The 17967-nt window shown below is 52.9% G+C and overlaps 2 protein-coding genes across 2 annotated transcripts in view; both read left to right on the plus strand.

Annotated features, from left to right (window-relative positions):
- Window positions 1-1175: 1175 nt before the first annotated feature.
- LOC131571668 (serine/threonine-protein kinase PAK 1-like) lies at window positions 1176-8838 on the plus strand. The gene is made up of 7 exons (XM_058824449.1): window positions 1176-1273; window positions 1532-1649; window positions 2439-2538; window positions 2810-3006; window positions 3104-3235; window positions 6740-6908; window positions 8726-8838. Exons 1-7 carry the CDS (start codon window positions 1176-1178, stop codon window positions 8836-8838), a joined length of 927 nt encoding a protein of 308 aa, XP_058680432.1.
- A 2474-nt stretch (window positions 8839-11312) lies between these two features.
- LOC131571669 (serine/threonine-protein kinase PAK 1-like) overlaps window positions 11313-17967 on the plus strand; it is a 7903-nt gene continuing 1248 nt past the window's right edge. The window contains exons 1-6 of the mRNA XM_058824450.1: window positions 11313-11410; window positions 11669-11786; window positions 12570-12669; window positions 12941-13137; window positions 13235-13366; window positions 16917-17085. Coding sequence (XP_058680433.1) covers window positions 11313-11410; window positions 11669-11786; window positions 12570-12669; window positions 12941-13137; window positions 13235-13366; window positions 16917-17085 — 814 coding nt within the window. The remainder of the gene's footprint in view (window positions 11411-11668; window positions 11787-12569; window positions 12670-12940; window positions 13138-13234; window positions 13367-16916; window positions 17086-17967) is intronic.

The following is a 17967-nucleotide window of genomic DNA, read 5'->3' on the forward strand; positions in this document are numbered from 1 at the left end:
CCGCAAAGGGCCCAGAGCTGCGGGCAGTGGGGCTGCCTTTGGGACGCTCTGGGCAGCGGCGTCTCTGTGTGCGAGTGAGCGCCCTGCACTGCTTTTGTCTTTCAGGGAGCATCGTGAGTCCGGGCCGGCCAACGGGCAAATACACGGCATTTGAGGAACTCGGGCGAGGGTAAGCGTGACGTCAGCTCATTTTACAAAAGTGTGGGCCAGGTCTTTGGCTGGTGCAATATCAAGCGTGAAGTCAGGCAAGCTCCAATCATGGTCAGGCTCCGGCTTGACCTCGTGTCGCCTGCCTGGACTGCTCGGTCAGAGCAATGCAAAGGCCTCATCAAAGACAAGTTGATGCTGGCAGTGTCTTGCTTGCAGCAGTGAGGAGCAGGAGCTGGGAGAAGCCCTGGCCCTGCAGCTTTGTGGCCTGAAAGAGCACCTTGCCATCCAAGAAAGGTCAGATTGTCAAGGACAGTCTTCTGACTCAAATTGTTCTCCCTTTTTTGACATACACATGCATGCACACCCGCACAAGGAGAGAGTTCCCCTTAGGTTCTGAAATGACCTGGCAGGGTGTGCGCCTTGGAGATTTCCAGCGGCCCTTGGTCTTCATGCTGCAACTTAGTGTTCCCTTGGACAGCCTGCCCCGCATGGCAGAGGGCTCACGGGCTAACATGCTGTTGGCCGAAGAGATGCTGCAGCCAGGCATTTTTTCTAAGGAAGGCGTCCAGGCAGCCTGGGGAGATCTGCTGCCTGGGCTTGCTTTCACTGCCAGAGGGATAAAGGTCTCTTTCTGCTGCTTTGGTCTTTCTAGAGGGTTTGGAGCTGTTTATAAAGCCCTTGACACCAGCAGCGGACAACAGGTAAAGTGCCAAGAGCCCCACGCCATTTTGCAGCTCTGGAGTGCTTTGCCCGCTGCTGTGAGCTGTGCTTGGAGGTTTGGGTGGCAGCTCCATGTCTGCAGCAGGGGCTGTTCCTCTGACATACAGTCGAGGCTCAGGCGGCAGAATGCATTTGGGATGGCTTTTGGTGCTTCTGCTAAGCTCTGCTGTCTAGTGACAAGGCACTTTGGCCCAGCGTGCTGCCTCATTGCACCAGCACTCGCTCCGTGCTCCTTGTGATCTCGAGCGGGGTGCGTCTTCTCAAGGTACCGGTGGCCAATGTCATTGCAGGTGGCAATCAAGATCATGTCACTCGAGGAGGAGATGTCCGAGGAGCTGGCTGCCAATGAAATCCTGGCCATGAGGGACAACAGGAGTCCCAATATCGTTACCTACTTAGACAGGTTGGCATATTCTGGTGTCAATGTAGCTTTAGCTGGTGCAAGCGCAAAGAGACGATGCCCTTTGGTCGCTGGCAGAGAACAGAGCTGGGGATGATTTCTCTGCGTGTCTCCAGAGCGTGGGAGGAGGTGGAGCTGGTGTTCAACAGTCTCTTGGGGCACCCGTAGCTTGGAGAGCAGCTGCAAAAACCTGTCTCAGGCCCTGGGGTGACTGAGGCTATGCCCATTCTGTTGCTCCATGCCGTGGTTTTCTTCTTTCAGCTACCTGGTGGATGCGGAGCTCTGGCTGGCCATGGAGTTCATGGACGGCGGCACCTTGTTTGATGTGCTGAGGGCAGTGTACCTGGAGGAAGGACAGATAGGCGCTGTCTGTCGGGAGGTGAGGGATCCCGCTTGTGCTTGCCCAAGACTGCCCGGATGCTGCTTGTCAGCTGGAGCTTAAGGAGAGCCGAGATTTCTTGCTCTCACCTTTCTTTTGCTGCTGCTGCTGCTGCTGCTGCTGCTGCTGCTGCTGCTGCTGTCACGCCACACAGGAGAAGAAAGAGCATGGGAAGTGTACTGCCTGCCGGTGCCCTCGCACTCCTCAGACTCTGTTCTTGCACTCTTCCATCCTGTCTGTCCTCTGGCCTTGGTGCTCGCTCACTGGCTCAATTTCTCTTTCTTCCTCTTCTCAGCTTTGCCTGGGAATGTTTGCCTGGAGCCTGTCTGTCTGTCCTACATTGCTTGCCACTGGAAGGCAGCATGCGGGTGGCAGAATTTCAAGCTAAGGGCAAAGAGCTGTCCTCAGCTTCAAAGGCTAGCATTGCAGCCTGCATGGCGATGCATTGTGGAACAGCTCGAAGGTGCTGCTGTCACCAGCAGCTTCCTCTTCTGCTGCCACTAGGCTTCCCCAAAATTCTTTGCCGTGCCGCCTCCCAGCCAAAGGTGGCGCGCTTCCTACCCAAGGCCGGTGGAACTTTTGGGAGCCCAGATGCCTTTGCTTGGAAATCTAGAAAAAACTTCCAAGAGTGTTGAAGCAGCAAGCTCTTCATGGTGACAGCAGCGTGATGTTTTGCCCTCGCTCACAATTCCCTGAGAAAGCCGCCAATCCCCTTGAGCTCTTTCCTTGCGGGTGGGATGAAATCAGATCCTGCAGGTTAACTTTCCCTCCCTCCTTTTTCTCTCTCAGTGCCTGCAAGGACTGCATTTCCTTCATTCCCGCCAAGTCATCCACAGAGACATCAAAAGTTGCAACGTCCTGGTGGGCACGGACGGATCCGTCAAGTTGAGTGGGTATCCCTGCTGGGCTGCAGCATGTCCAGCATATGCCGTGTGCTTGCATTTTGGTGACGGCCACTGGGGCAGAAGCGCGGCTTGGCCAGTGCGTGAATCGTCAGGGTGTTTTTGAAGCGGCCGATGCCTTATTTGCCTGGCTCCAGGCACGTGGAAGGAGAGCTCAGCTGCTTTTTCAGTTAGATTCAGCATGGCCTGGTCAGGGCAATGGTTTTGGCTGCTTTGCCAGTGGTAGCTGGCTTTGACAGGCTTTGTTTTTGTCCTCAGGTGACTTTGGCCTCTGTGCTCAGCTCAGCCCTGAGCACAGCAAGCGCAGCTCCAGCGTCGGCACTCCCAGCTGGATGGCACCGGAGGTGGTGAGAGGAGAAGCCTACGGCCCCAAAGTGGACATCTGGTCCCTGGGGATCATGGGGCTGGAAATGGTGGAAGGGGAAGCTCCTTACCAGCGGGAAGCCCGTCTCCGGGTAAGGTGCAGCTTAGCAAGAGGGCTCTGTGTGGAGAGAGCTGTGTGTGGCTAGCAAAGGAGCAGGTGGAGTGTCCTCTTGCATCCATGTGCTGTAGGTTTTTGAACTGCTAGAAAGGAACGGGCCCCCAAAACTGCAGAACCCCAGGCACCACTCGGCTCTCCTGCGCGACTTCCTCCACTGCTGCCTGCAGGCAGATGAGGACAGGCGCTGGTCTGCCCAGGAGCTCCTACAGGTAAGAAAAAGCAAAGGGGCAAAAAGCCCTGGCAGCTGAGGACACCTGCATGAAGGGATGAGGAGGAGGAGGAGTGTGGGCCACGTGGCACAGAAAGCTGCCAGGACAGGAAGGCGCAGGGGGACATGCTGCCCTCAGTGCTCTTTGTGTGTCTTGCTGGTAGCCAGGGAATCCTGCTTGAGCCCGCAGGCTCAAGTGATCCTGGAAAGTAAGAGTTCCTTTCTTTGTTCTTTTTCCTCTGGGCAGCATCCCTTCGTGACCTCAGGCGATCCTGCCTCCAGCCTGGCTGCTCTGATCATCTCAGCCAAGCAAGTGCAGGAAGACTGGAGAGGAGACACCTGCGCCTGAGGAGGCCCTGATGCCCCGCCAGCCAAGAGGAGGGAAAAGGGGATGTGTCATCTTTAGGCAGAGCTTCAGCCATCCCCCGAGGTTGAAGAGGAGCTGTGCCGTAGCTAGGAAACATGATAGTGTAGATATTTGCTCAGTTTAGCTGTTAGGTTAGCTGTTAGGTTAGGTTGGGTTAGGTTAGCATTAGGTTGGATTAGATGAGGTTAGGTTAGGTTAGGTTAGATATGTTGTTAGGTTCAATTTAAAGCTCTGTTGTTTTTCTTTCTGCAAGAGATGAAAATTGAAAAAAATTAGGAACTATAGGGATCAACTTTTAAGGACTATAGAACGTAGACAGCTTGGATAGTAGAGGATTGTTTAGCTTAGGATAGAGTGTTGTTAATTTAGGGAAGCTTTGAAGTAGAAATGAAAGAATTGTCATAATAAGAATTAAGCAGTGAGAGGAAAAGCTGGGCTGCAGCAGAACTGGAGCCTGCAGGCGCTCCAAGCTGTCAGCCTGAGCAGGCCACCTGCAGGACAGAATGATGAAGATGAAGAAGCAGCGAGGGGATACTTTGTTTCAGCCCGAGTGTCAATAAAAGTCGAAAATATCCAGAGTGTTGTAAGACTCCCTTCCTTGCCAGGCTGTAGCTAAGTGGACAGTCCCTTTCAGAGGCCCAAAGAACATAGTGAGGTAAGCAGCTTTGCTTACCTGAAGTGTGGCATGCCTGTGGGAAGCTGAGAGACCTACAGGTAATGAACACCAGGTAATGAGCTGCCATTCAGGACAGCACTAGGAGGCAGATGTGCAGTCCTTTCTGGGCCTCTTGTCTTGATCAGATGTCAGGCTGATCAGCAGCAATCACCATTTTGTTGCCACCCTCCTCTCACTATGTCACCTGTGGGATGGAATGGCATTCTCACAGCGGCAGCATCTGGCATTTCCTCCCTGCTTCTCTTTTCCCCGCTTTTCACCCCAGACCCCCAGGGACCCTCTGGGCCAGCCTCATCCCCTACAGGGGTGTGCAACCACCAGGGCCTCCTGCAGAGCCCCATTCCCACTCTGCTGCCTCCTTGGCCTTTTCCCACCTCTGGGCCAGCCTGCTGTTGCCAGGTGTTGGAAACATGCACACAGCATAGCACACCTGTCATTGAGCAATTTGATGCAGGAGCCCCTGCTGAGCACGGCTCCCCACCCCGGCCCTTTTCCCACCCAGCTGTGGCTCCATTTCGCCTCCATCTGCTGGCATACCCACTGTGAAGGACTGCTCAGGGACTGGATGCTCCTTGAATGTTGCCCACAGGCCTGATTTCCACGCCTCCCCATTCCTCCTACCCCTAAGGCTGCCTCAGCCGTCTGAACACAATTTTTCTTACTCTAATGGCTTCCTGTGCTTTACTTGATACTGTAAGCAGAAGTACACCGTTTTGATTGTCTTTCTTCTAGAATTAATAAAAATAAGTTTGAAGTACTCCTAGATTTTGCCATTGAAAACTTGAGGCAAGTGCACAAAGTAGAGAAGCTTTCTGTGCAGCTTTTCAGTTAATTTGAGGTCCCCTTACTCTTCACTCACTTTCAGCATATCTGTTGATTTTCCTTTGCTCTCATCTTTTAAGCTTCATCCCTTGTCTATCGATCTGCAAAAATAGCCTGTAAACCCAACGCAAATTTACTATCCTTTGTATTTTTCCTCTTCTGGAAAAGCTGAGGCTCGTGAGATCTTCTCCTGTGATCTAGACTTTGATTCCCATCTTGGCTCTGCCGAAGTGCAGAACAAATGTAATTTATTGCCTGCTAGTGTGATCTGCTAGCAAAGGTCACATTTAGAGCTAAGCATGATGCTTCTCTCCCTCCGTTGAATACACATCTTTGTGTCAAGGCCTGGGGACTTCCAGGAGCACCTGGAAGCTACTGCCAAGGACAAAAGTCTCACTCTTGCTGGTTTTGACACTGATTTGTTGGGAGGATTTTGATCTACGTCGACAGTGATCTACAGGAACTGGATCCTTGACACCAAGTGCCTTCAAGCAACATCTCTAAGCAGAGTGGGCAATGAAGTCCAGATACTAATGAGTTGTGGTTTGTTTTAACTCTGTCTAACATATGGTACACTATCCCAAAACGTGTTATTTTTGAGTGCTTCAGGCATTGAAAACTTAGGTTTATTCTTGTCAACACTTTTCTTTCCTCTCTTCAGAAATCTGCATGTCCAGCTACTAATTTCTTTCTCAGCTTGTTGAAAAGTTACCAGTCAGACAAGACTTGTTTCTTGACCCAGAGATGGGGCAAGCGTCACCGTTAGGCCGGACGTGGCATACACACGTGATCAGGGTCCAAGAAGAAAAAGGTTTGTTTGTTTTATTCTGCATGTTCTCCAGCTTATACACTCTTAACAAAGCGTGATCTCAAGTCACTAACTACATCACAATAACTTCTTCTATCCATTGGTGCAAAGCAATTAACGTCAATACAACTGGCAAAAGTTTTACAGAAATTTATAAGGCACGTATGCACATCTACTTCAGCACCTAGTCTAGCATACGCAACTTTTCCTGAATCTCTTCTAATGGGTTTCCATGCTGACGGCCTTGTCTTCTTCCTTGCTATGGATACACTCAAAAACCATCAACTGCTATTTCTTCCATGAACTCGGCTTTGCTTGCAGGCCAGCTGTCAAGCCCCTCCATAGGTCAGCATGCACCCGCGTGCTCAAGGAGCAACTGCAGCCTACAATAGTCCTGGAAATTTATTATCTTTGCTTCGTTTGCCATCTAAATGTCACTGAAGAAGTTAGGCTTTTCCAAACCAGCTAGGATGCCACCTAGAAGAAGCAGACTTGCTTTCAGTCAAAGCTTTTGGGACCAAGAGTCATGTTTGCTTGCATTGCTTGGATGCCGCTTGGATTGGCGCATTTTCTGAGTTCCCCTGGCATGCCTTGAGCACTGCCTTTGTGAGTGAGGAGAATTTCCCAGGCTTTTCTTTTGCATCAGCTGTACACAAGGTTGTCTTGCTGGGCACAAGAAAGCCACAGAGCAGCTGCCATTGTGAGGTCAAGCCAGAGGTGCCACGTCACAGTGCTGTCAGCACAGCGTTGTCCCGGTGCGCGCCAGGCCTGGTCGTCCAGAGCAGCTCTTCCGCTGGCTCCCTGCAGGAGGATCCTTGTGCTCAAGGAGCTCTCAGCAGACGGCCTGCACCCCGAGAGGAGTCTTGGCTTTCCCTTGGCTGGCACTCAGCGTGCAAACGCGCACAGCACTGCCAAAATGATTGGGCAAGTCTGTGCCGCCGTTTGCACCATCTTTTCTGTTGTCTATTCTGGCTACTACCTGACCCAGCTGACTCGTAAGTAAAGGTTTCTCCTGGGGCTGGCATTGCCCGACTTTTGCTTGGCTCTGCTCTTTATGCCGCAGCAGTGGCCCAGTTTCTTTGGGAACAAAATGGCCGTGAAGGTGCCACCGCTTTGGTCAATGTCCTGCCAGCAGCATCAGCTACAAAGGGGGCATCTGTACTGGGTAGCGCGTGCAGACTATTTGCCATGCAACCTGCAGCGGTTGCCTTCCCTCCCCGGGAGAGTGCGCGGCTGCGGAGTCTGTCATTTCCTCAGCTTGCTGCTTCAAGCAAGACAAGCTGCAAATTGCAGACTCTGAGGGCAGATCCTCACAAGTATTTCTACCAACTCAGTGGTTCTCTCCAGGAGTGAAGGAAAGCACCTTTTGCTCCATATTCTACCCCTTAGAGGCCTTGGCTGCATGACTTGAGCCTTTGATGCTGTGCCAAGACTGCGATTGCCTTGGCCATGCAGCACAAACTCCAGTGCAGGGAGGGTTTGCTGCTGAGCCCAGCAGCTGTTCCTGGGCTGCTTCAGCAGGGAGCTGCCACAGGGAAGGGACCCTTTGTGGAAGCTTTGCTGGGCTATCATCTTCAGCCAAGGGATGGGAATTAGGGCGTGCAATTTAAAAGAATGTATATGGAAAATGCAGGAAAGGGAAGAGGGAAATGTAGCTTGAGCTGTTAGGCACAAGAGAAGCTCAAAGTTTTGAAGAGCAGCGGGCATTTCCAGCACCGTCTTCCTATTTCTCTCTTGGCAAAAGAGGCCCAAATGTAGCCAGAGGCTCCTCTAGGGTCCTTCTTGTTCTCTTGCTTGCTGTGGGAAAGAGCTGTTGCTCCTGGAGGCATGTTGGGAAAGGGAAATGCTCTGTGTTGGGACTGCCTTGTGCTGTGGGAGTGGCCAGCACAGGCACTTTTCTAAGGGCCTCTGGTTCCTTTTGCCTTGCTGGCTGCAGGTCACCTGACACGCGGATGGAGACAAGCCTGTCCTTTGGTGAGTGGCAAAGGAAGCTGAGACGTTGCTGGCGTGTGAGAATTGTGCAGCAATTCTGCCAGCTTGGCCTGTTGCAGCCGAGTGTGGAGTGCCGGCGTGGGAGGCTGAAGGAAAGGCCAGCTGCCCGGTGGCATCAGCAGTAGCAAAGGGAGCACTGGCTGTTTGCTGATTTTCCAGTGAAAAGCCTTTCAAGAGATGAAAGGCAAAAGGGACAGCTCCAAGGCATCTTGCTGCTTCTAGGCAGCAGGGAAGCTCAAATGCACAGCAAGATGGAGTAGCAGCTCGTTCAGCCAGCTTCCTCGGCTTTGCGTGACTCAGAGGCCCACTTGTATCAAAGTCTATGATTTGCCCTTCTTCTGGGTGCTTTCCCAGCTCAATAGAAAGCAGCTCCTAAGGCACTGGCTTTTGCCCATCTCTCTCACTTCTGTCTGCCTGCAGGGCACAACAGCAGGGTCAGCAGCTCCTCTGGCTGCCTCTGTCATTGAGGAAGAGGATGAAGAGGAGCAAAGGAAGATGAAGCCTTCAGCCGCTGTCCCTTCACAGCCTGAACTTGCAGAGCCAGTAAGTGACAGCTGAGCTTGGCACTGCCTTTGGCGCACGGCCAGGCTACCCGTTTTGGAGCAGCCCTTGTTGCTCGTGGCTGAAGATGCTGGCAGCCGTGTGCCTGCTGTGACGTAGTGCGGCTTCAGGCAAGCTGGGGAGCCCTGGCCAATGGGTTCTGAAGTTTGACATTGAAGCTGGGATGCTGAGAGGGCGCCAGAGTGTCTCTTGGGACCAGACAGGAGGCAGCATTGAGTGACTCTCAGTGCAGGAGTCAGCCCCTTGTGCCCGTTGTCAGTGCAGGCTGCCTGTGGTCAGCGGACAGTGCGGCCCAAATACGCAGTTGACAGCCTTGCAGGGTACCTGGCAGACACTGGCCCCTGGAAGGGACCTGCTGTCTCCGTGGACTAATTAGCTTCAGGCTGTGCTTCACTTCCAGCCGGTCAGAGCAGAGTTTGGAGAGGAGAATCCTCGGCAGCCCTGCATTGTAAAAGGGCGGGTGGGTCTGGGCAGGGCTGGAAGGCGGCTCCCAAGGGCCGCTCTCTAAAGGCTGCCATAGAGAAGGGAAATCCGTGAAACAGATCAGAGAAGGGACACGCTGCGGGCTTCTGAGCAGACTGTTGCCTGCCAACTCCGGGCTGATTTCATTCCGGCCCAGGAAAAGACAGGAGGAGGAAAGCAGCGAGGCTCTGGGGCCCTGCTCTGATCTCTTTGTGGATTTGGCAGCCCCATCGATACCTTGTTGCCAGTGTCTTGCAGAAAAGCTGAACACGTGGAGCATGGAGGTGGTCGGGAGGGGCTGGATCCAAGTAGCCTTTGGGCTTCTCCCGAAGGTGCCTTTGAGAAGGGGACATGGGAACTGCTCCAGCTGGAGAGGCCTGGCCGTGGCTGGCAGCACCTTCCCAAGGCCTTGCTTTTGCTGTGCGCTTAGGGGGGGGCATGAGTGCCAGCCACCCTTCTGACGGGCAATCCTTTCTTGTCCCAGCGCAAGACACGCTCTGCCATTCAACCTGGTGCCGCCGGACCAGCATGGCCTGCAGCAGCCAGCTCAAGCCCCGCTGCCGGCACTTCCTGCAGCAGCGCAGCCCAGCAGCCCGAGATGAGGGAGGAGCAGGGCCTGAAGACACTGAGTACGTCCGTCTGGTGCATTTCTTGTCTGCCAGAGCAGGGTCTTGTGCGAGTGTCTGGGTGTAGGCTGCGCCAGATGCTGGCCCTCAGTCTCAGAGGCACTTAGGCCTCTCTGCAGAAGGTGTTGTACTGCTCTGAGGAAGCGCGGCAGCGCTCAGGGAGTCCCTGCTGCCTGTGAGGGCGGCTGGGCCTGGCTTGGCCCTGCCTGGGCTGCCTTCTGGGCCAAAGACAAAAGCAGAGATTGTTTCTGCTTGAGCAGAAGGCTGGCACGTAGCAAGTGACTATTGCCCAGGGAGCTGTCTGGCCCCAGGTGTTTTCTGGCTCTGGTTCTTACTCCTCCTCCGGCCCAGACACTTTGTGCCCCTGGCAGTGGACCTGCCAGTGATGGTGGGTGTGACTGCGGAGGCAGCAAAGGCCCTTGCTTACCTCTTAGGGCCCCCTTCTTAAGGGCTCATCATTTTGGCTTATCGCGTGAGATGCTGCTCTTGAAAGAAATCAAGGCCTTCTTGGAAAGGCCACCTGATGAAAGGTGGAGAAGATGGCCCTCCCACTTGCTGGTCTCAGCAGCTGGAAGCCGCGGGACCGCAAAGGGCCCAGAGCTGCGGGCAGTGGGGCTGCCTTTGGGACGCTCTGGGCAGCGGCGTCTCTGTGTGCGAGTGAGCGCCCTGCACTGCTTTTGTCTTTCAGGGAGCATCGTGAGTCCGGGCCGGCCAACGGGCAAATACACGGCATTTGAGGAACTCGGGCGAGGGTAAGCGTGACGTCAGCTCATTTTACAAAAGTGTGGGCCAGGTCTTTGGCTGGTGCAATATCAAGCGTGAAGTCAGGCAAGCTCCAATCATGGTCAGGCTCCGGCTTGACCTCGTGTCGCCTGCCTGGACTGCTCGGTCAGAGCAATGCAAAGGCCTCATCAAAGACAAGTTGATGCTGGCAGTGTCTTGCTTGCAGCAGTGAGGAGCAGGAGCTGGGAGAAGCCCTGGCCCTGCAGCTTTGTGGCCTGAAAGAGCACCTTGCCATCCAAGAAAGGTCAGATTGTCAAGGACAGTCTTCTGACTCAAATTGTTCTCCCTTTTTTGACATACACATGCATGCACACCCGCACAAGGAGAGAGTTCCCCTTAGGTTCTGAAATGACCTGGCAGGGTGTGCGCCTTGGAGATTTCCAGCGGCCCTTGGTCTTCATGCTGCACCTTAGTGTTCCCTTGGACAGCCTGCCCCGCATGGCAGAGGGCTCACGGGCTAACATGCTGTTGGCCGAAGAGATGCTGCAGCCAGGCATTTTTTCTAAGGAAGGCGTCCAGGCAGCCTGGGGAGATCTGCTGCCTGGGCTTGCTTTCACTGCCAGAGGGATAAAGGTCTCTTTCTGCTGCTTTGGTCTTTCTAGAGGGTTTGGAGCTGTTTATAAAGCCCTTGACACCAGCAGCGGACAACAGGTAAAGTGCCAAGAGCCCCACGCCATTTTGCAGCTCTGGAGTGCTTTGCCCGCTGCTGTGAGCTGTGCTTGGAGGTTTGGGTGGCAGCTCCATGTCTGCAGCAGGGGCTGTTCCTCTGACATACAGTCGAGGCTCAGGCGGCAGAATGCATTTGGGATGGCTTTTGGTGCTTCTGCTAAGCTCTGCTGTCTAGTGACAAGGCACTTTGGCCCAGCGTGCTGCCTCATTGCACCAGCACTCGCTCCGTGCTCCTTGTGATCTCGAGCGGGGTGCGTCTTCTCAAGGTACCGGTGGCCAATGTCATTGCAGGTGGCAATCAAGATCATGTCACTCGAGGAGGAGATGTCCGAGGAGCTGGCTGCCAATGAAATCCTGGCCATGAGGGACAACAGGAGTCCCAATATCGTTACCTACTTAGACAGGTTGGCATATTCTGGTGTCAATGTAGCTTTAGCTGGTGCAAGCGCAAAGAGACGATGCCCTTTGGTCGCTGGCAGAGAACAGAGCTGGGGATGATTTCTCTGCGTGTCTCCAGAGCGTGGGAGGAGGTGGAGCTGGTGTTCAACAGTCTCTTGGGGCACCCGTAGCTTGGAGAGCAGCTGCAAAAACCTGTCTCAGGCCCTGGGGTGACTGAGGCTATGCCCATTCTGTTGCTCCATGCCGTGGTTTTCTTCTTTCAGCTACCTGGTGGATGCGGAGCTCTGGCTGGCCATGGAGTTCATGGACGGCGGCACCTTGTTTGATGTGCTGAGGGCAGTGTACCTGGAGGAAGGACAGATAGGCGCTGTCTGTCGGGAGGTGAGGGATCCCGCTTGTGCTTGCCCAAGACTGCCCGGATGCTGCTTGTCAGCTGGAGCTTAAGGAGAGCCGAGATTTCTTGCTCTCACCTTTCTTTTGCTGCTGCTGCTGCTGCTGCTGCTGCTGCTGCTGCTGTCACGCCACACAGGAGAAGAAAGAGCATGGGAAGTGTACTGCCTGCCGGTGCCCTCGCACTCCTCAGACTCTGTTCTTGCACTCTTCCATCCTGTCTGTCCTCTGGCCTTGGTGCTCGCTCACTGGCTCAATTTCTCTTTCTTCCTCTTCTCAGCTTTGCCTGGGAATGTTTGCCTGGAGCCTGTCTGTCTGTCCTACATTGCTTGCCACTGGAAGGCAGCATGCGGGTGGCAGAATTTCAAGCTAAGGGCAAAGAGCTGTCCTCAGCTTCAAAGGCTAGCATTGCAGCCTGCATGGCGATGCATTGTGGAACAGCTCAAAGGTGCTGCTGTCACCAGCAGCTTCCTCTTCTGCTGCCACTAGGCTTCCCCAAAATTCTTTGCCGTGCCGCCTCCCAGCCAAAGGTGGCGCGCTTCCTACCCAAGGCCGGTGGAACTTTTGGGAGCCCAGATGCCTTTGCTTGGAAATCTAGAAAAAACTTCCAAGAGTGTTGAAGCAGCAAGCTCTTCATGGTGACAGCAGCGTGATGTTTTGCCCTGGCTCACAATTCCCTGAGAAAGCCGCCAATCCCCTTGAGCTCTTTCCTTGCGGGTGGGATGAAATCAGATCCTGCAGGTTAACTTTCCCTCCCTCCTTTTTCTCTCTCAGTGCCTGCAAGGACTGCATTTCCTTCATTCCCGCCAAGTCATCCACAGAGACATCAAAAGTTGCAACGTCCTGGTGGGCACGGACGGATCCGTCAAGTTGGGTGGGTATCCCTGCTGGGCTGCAGCATGTCCAGCATATGCCGTGTGCTTGCATTTTGGTGACGGCCACTGGGGCAGAAGCGCGGCTTGGCCAGTGCGTGAATCGTCAGGGTGTTTTTGAAGCGGCCGATGCCTTATTTGCCTGGCTCCAGGCACGTGGAAGGAGAGCTCAGCTGCTTTTTCAGTTAGATTCAGCATGGCCTGGTCAGGGCAATGGTTTTGGCTGCTTTGCCAGTGGTAGCTGGCTTTGACAGGCTTTGTTTTTGTCCTCAGGTGACTTTGGCCTCTGTGCTCAGCTCAGCCCTGAGCACAGCAAGCGCAGCTCCAGCGTCGGCACTCCCAGCTGGATGGCACCGGAGGTGGTGAGAGGAGAAGCCTACGGCCCCAAAGTGGACATCTGGTCCCTGGGGATCATGGGGCTGGAAATGGTGGAAGGGGAAGCTCCTTACCAGTGGGAAGCCCGTCTCCGGGTAAGGTGCAGCTTAGCAAGAGGGCTCTGTGTGGAGAGAGCTGTGTGTGGCTAGCAAAGGAGCAGGTGGAGTGTTCTCTTGCATCCATGTGCTGTAGGTTTTTGAACTGCTAGAAAGGAACGGGCCCCCAAAACTGCAGAACCCCAGGCACCACTCGGCTCTCCTGCGCGACTTCCTCCACTGCTGCCTGCAGGCAGATGAGGACAGGCGCTGGTCTGCCCAGGAGCTCCTACAGGTAAGAAAAAGCAAAGGGGCAAAAAGCCCTGGCAGCTGAGGACACCTGCAAAGGTGGGAAGGGATGAGGAGGAGGAGGAGTGTGGGCCACGTGGCACAGAAAGCTGCCAGGACAGGAAGGCGCAGGGGGACATGCTGCCCTCAGTGCTCTTTGTGTGTCTTGCTGGTAGCCAGGGAATCCTGCTTGAGCCCGCAGGCTCAAGTGATCCTGGAAAGTAAGAGTTCCTTTCTTTGTTCTTTTTCCTCTGGGCAGCATCCCTTCGTGACCTCAGGCGATCCTGCCTCCAGCCTGGCTGCTCTGATCATCTCAGCCAAGCAAGTGCAGGAAGACTGGAGAGGAGACACCTGCGCCTGAGGAGGCCCTGATGCCCCGCCAGCCAAGAGGAGGGAAAAGGGGATGTGTCATCTTTAGGCAGAGCTTCAGCCATCCCCCGAGGTTGAAGAGGAGCTGTGCCGTAGCTAGGAAACATGATAGTGTAGATATTTGCTCAGTTTAGCTGTTAGGTTAGCTGTTAGGTTAGGTTGGGTTAGGTTAGCATTAGGTTGGATTAGATTAGGTTAGGTTAGGTTAGGTTAGGTTAGGTTAGGTTAGGTTAGGTTAGGTTAGGTTAGGTTAGATATGTTGTTAGGTTCAATTTAAAGCTCTGTTGTTTTTCTTTCTGCAAGAGATGAAAATTGAAAAAAATTAGGAACTATAGGGATCAACTTTTAAGGACTATAGAACGTAGACAGCTTGGATAGTAGAGGATTGTTTAGCTTAGGATAGGGTGTTGTTAATTTAGGGAAGCTTTGAAGTAGAAATGAAAGAATTGTCATAATAAGAATTAAGCAGTGAGAGGAAAAGCTGGGCTGCAGCAGAACTGGAGCCTGCAGGCGCTCCAAGCTGTCAGCCTGAGCAGGCCACCTGCAGGACAGAATGATGAAGATGAAGAAGCAGCGAGGGGATACTTTGTTTCAGCCCGAGTGTCAATAAAAGTCGAAAATATCCAGAGTGTTGTAAGACTCCCTTCCTTGCCAGGCTGTAGCTAAGTGGACAGTCCCTTTCAGAGGCCCAAAGAACATAGTGAGGTAAGCAGCTTTGCTTACCTGAAGTGTGGCATGCCTGTGGGAAGCTGAGAGACCTACAGGTAATGAACACCAGGTAATGAGCTGCCATTCAGGACAGCACTAGGAGGCAGATGTGCAGTCCTTTCTGGGCCTCTTGTCTTGATCAGATGTCAGGCTGATCAGCAGCAATCACCATTTTGTTGCCACCCTCCTCTCACTATGTCACCTGTGGGATGGAATGGCATTCTCACAGCGGCAGCATCTGGCATTTCCTCCCTGCTTCTCTTTTCCCCGCTTTTCACCCCAGACCCCCAGGGACCCTCTGGGCCAGCCTCATCCCCTACAGGGGTGTGCAACCACCAGGGCCTCCTGCAGAGCCCCATTCCCACTCTGCTGCCTCCTTGGCCTTTTCCCACCTCTGGGCCAGCCTGCTGTTGCCAGGTGTTGGAAACATGCACACAGCATAGCACACCTGTCATTGAGCAATTTGATGCAGGAGCCCCTGCTGAGCACGGCTCCCCACCCCGGCCCTTTTCCCACCCAGCTGTGGCTCCATTTCGCCTCCATCTGCTGGCATACCCACTGTGAAGGACTGCTCAGGGACTGGATGCTCCTTGAATGTTGCCCACAGGCCTGATTTCCACGCCTCCCCATTCCTCCTACCCCTAAGGCTGCCTCAGCCGTCTGAACACAATTTTTCTTACTCTAATGGCTTCCTGTGCTTTACTTGATACTGTAAGCAGAAGTACACCGTTTTGATTGTCTTTCTTCTAGAATTAATAAAAATAAGTTTGAAGTACTCCTAGATTTTGCCATTGAAAACTTGAGGCAAGTGCACAAAGTAGAGAAGCTTTCTGTGCAGCTTTTCAGTTAATTTGAGGTCCCCTTACTCTTCACTCACTTTCAGCATATCTGTTGATTTTCCTTTGCTCTCATCTTTTAAGCTTCATCCCTTGTCTATCGATCTGCAAAAATAGCCTGTAAACCCAACGCAAATTTACTATCCTTTGTATTTTTCCTCTTCTGGAAAAGCTGAGGCTCGTGAGATCTTCTCCTGTGATCTAGACTTTGATTCCCATCTTGGCTCTGCCGAAGTGCAGAACAAATGTAATTTATTGCCTGCTAGTGTGATCTGCTAGCAAAGGTCACATTTAGAGCTAAGCATGATGCTTCTCTCCCTCCGTTGAATACACATCTTTGTGTCAAGGCCTGGTGACTTCCAGGAGCACCTGGAAGCTACTGCCAAGGACAAAAGTCTCACTCTTGCTGGTTTTGACACTGATTTGTTGGGAGGATTTTGATCTACGTCGACAGTGATCTACAGGAACTGGATCCTTGACACCAAGTGCCTTCAAGCAACATCTCTAAGCAGAGTGGGCAATGAAGTCCAGATACTAATGAGTTGTGGTTTGTTTTAACTCTGTCTAACATATGGTACACTATCCCAAAACATGTTATTTTTGAGTGCTTCAGGCATTGAAAACTTAGGTTTATTCTTGTCAACACTTTTCTTTCCTCTCTTCAGAAATCTGCATGTCCAGCTACTAATTTCTTTCTCAGCTTGTTGAAAAGTTACCAGTCAGACAAGACTTGTTTCTTGACCCAGAGATGGGGCAAGCGTCACCGTTAGGCCGGACGTGGCATACACACGAGATCAGGGTCCAAGAAGAAAAAGGTTTGTTTGTTTTATTCTGCATGTACTCCAGCTTATACACTCTTAACAAAGCGTGATCTCAAGTCACTAACTACATCACAATAACTTCTTCTATCCATTGGTGCAAAGCAATTAACATCAATACAACTGGCAAAAGTTTTACAGAAATTTATAAGGCACGTATGCACATCTACTTCGGCACCTAGTCTAGCATACGCAACTTTTCCTGAATCTCTTCTAGTGGGTTTCCATGCTGATGGCCTTGTCTTCTTCCTTGCTTTGGATACACTCAAAAACCATCAACTGCTATTTCTTCCATGAACTCGGCTTTGCTTGCAGGCCAGCTGTCAAGCCCCTCCATAGGTCAGCATGCACCCGCGTGCTCCAGGAGCAACTGCAGCCTACAATAGTCCTGGAAATTTATTATCTTTGCTTCGTTTGCCATCTAAATGTCACTGAAGAAGTTAGGCTTTTCCAAACCAGCTAGGATGCCACCTAGAAGAAGCAGACTTGCTTTCAGTCAAAGCTTTTGGGACCAAGAGTCATGTTTGCTTGCATTGCTTGGATGCCGCTTGGATTGGCGCATTTTCTGAGTTCCCCTGGCATGCCTTGAGCACTGCCTTTGTGAGTGAGGAGAATTTCCCAGGCTTTTCTTTTGCATCAGCTGTACACAAGGTTGTCTTGCTGGGCACAAGAAAGCCACAGAGCTGCTGCCATTGTGAGGTCAAGCCAGAGGTGCCACGTCACAGTGCTGTCAGCACAGCGTTGTCCCGGTGCGCGCCAGGCCTGGTCGTCCAGAGCAGCTCTTCCGCTGGCTCCCTGCAGGAGGATCCTTGTGCTCAAGGAGCTCTCAGCAGACGGCCTGCACCCCGAGAGGAGTCTTGGCTTTCCCTTGGCTGGCACTCAGCGTGCAAACGCGCACAGCACTGCCAAAATGATTGGGCAAGTCTGTGCCGCCGTTTGCACCATCTTTTCTGTTGTCTATTCTGGCTACTACCTGACCCAGCTGACTCGTAAGTAAAGGTTTCTCCTGGGGCTGGCATTGCCCAACTTTTGCTTGGCTCTGCTCTTTATGCCGCAGCAGTGGCCCAGTTTCTTTGGGAACAAAATGGCCGTGAAGGTGCCACCGCTTTGGTCAATGTCCTGCCAGCAGCATCAGCTACAAAGGGGGCATCTGTACTGGGTAGCGCGTGCAGACTATTTGCCATGCAACCTGCAGCGGTTGCCTTCCCTCCCCGGGAGAGTGCGCGGCTGTGGAGTCTGTCATTTCCTCAGCTTGCTGCTTCAAGCAAGACAAGCTGCAAATTGCAGACTCTGAGGGCAGATCCTCACAAGTATTTCTACCAACTCAGTGGTTCTCTCCAGGAGTGAAGGAAAGCACCTTTTGCTCCATATTCTACCCCTTAGAGGCCTTGGCTGCATGACTTGAGCCTTTGATGCTGTGCCAAGACTGCGATTGCCTTGGCCATGCAGCACAAACTCCAGTGCAGGGAGGGTTTGCTGCTGAGCCCAGCAGCTGTTCCTGGGCTGCTTCAGCAGGGAGCTGCCACAGGGAAGGGACGCTTTGTGGAAGCTTTGCTGGGCTATCATCTTCAGCCAAGGGATGGGAATTAGGGCGTGCAATTTAAAAGAATGTATATGGAAAATGCAGGAAAGGGAAGCGGGAAATGTAGCTTGAGCTGTTAGGCACAAGAGAAGCTCAAAGTTTTGAAGAGCAGCGGGCATTTCCAGCACCGTCTTCCTATTTCTCTCTTGGCAAAAGAGGCCCAAATGTAGCCAGAGGCTCCTCTAGGGTCCTTCTTGTTCTCTTGCTTGCTGTGGGAAAGAGCTGTTGCTCCTGGAGGCATGTTGGGAAAGGGAAATGCTCTGTGTTGGGACTGCCTTGTGCTGTGGGA

Source organism: Ammospiza caudacuta, chromosome Z (assembly GCF_027887145.1).
Source record: "Ammospiza caudacuta isolate bAmmCau1 chromosome Z, bAmmCau1.pri, whole genome shotgun sequence".
Lineage (NCBI taxonomy): Eukaryota > Metazoa > Chordata > Aves > Passeriformes > Passerellidae > Ammospiza > Ammospiza caudacuta.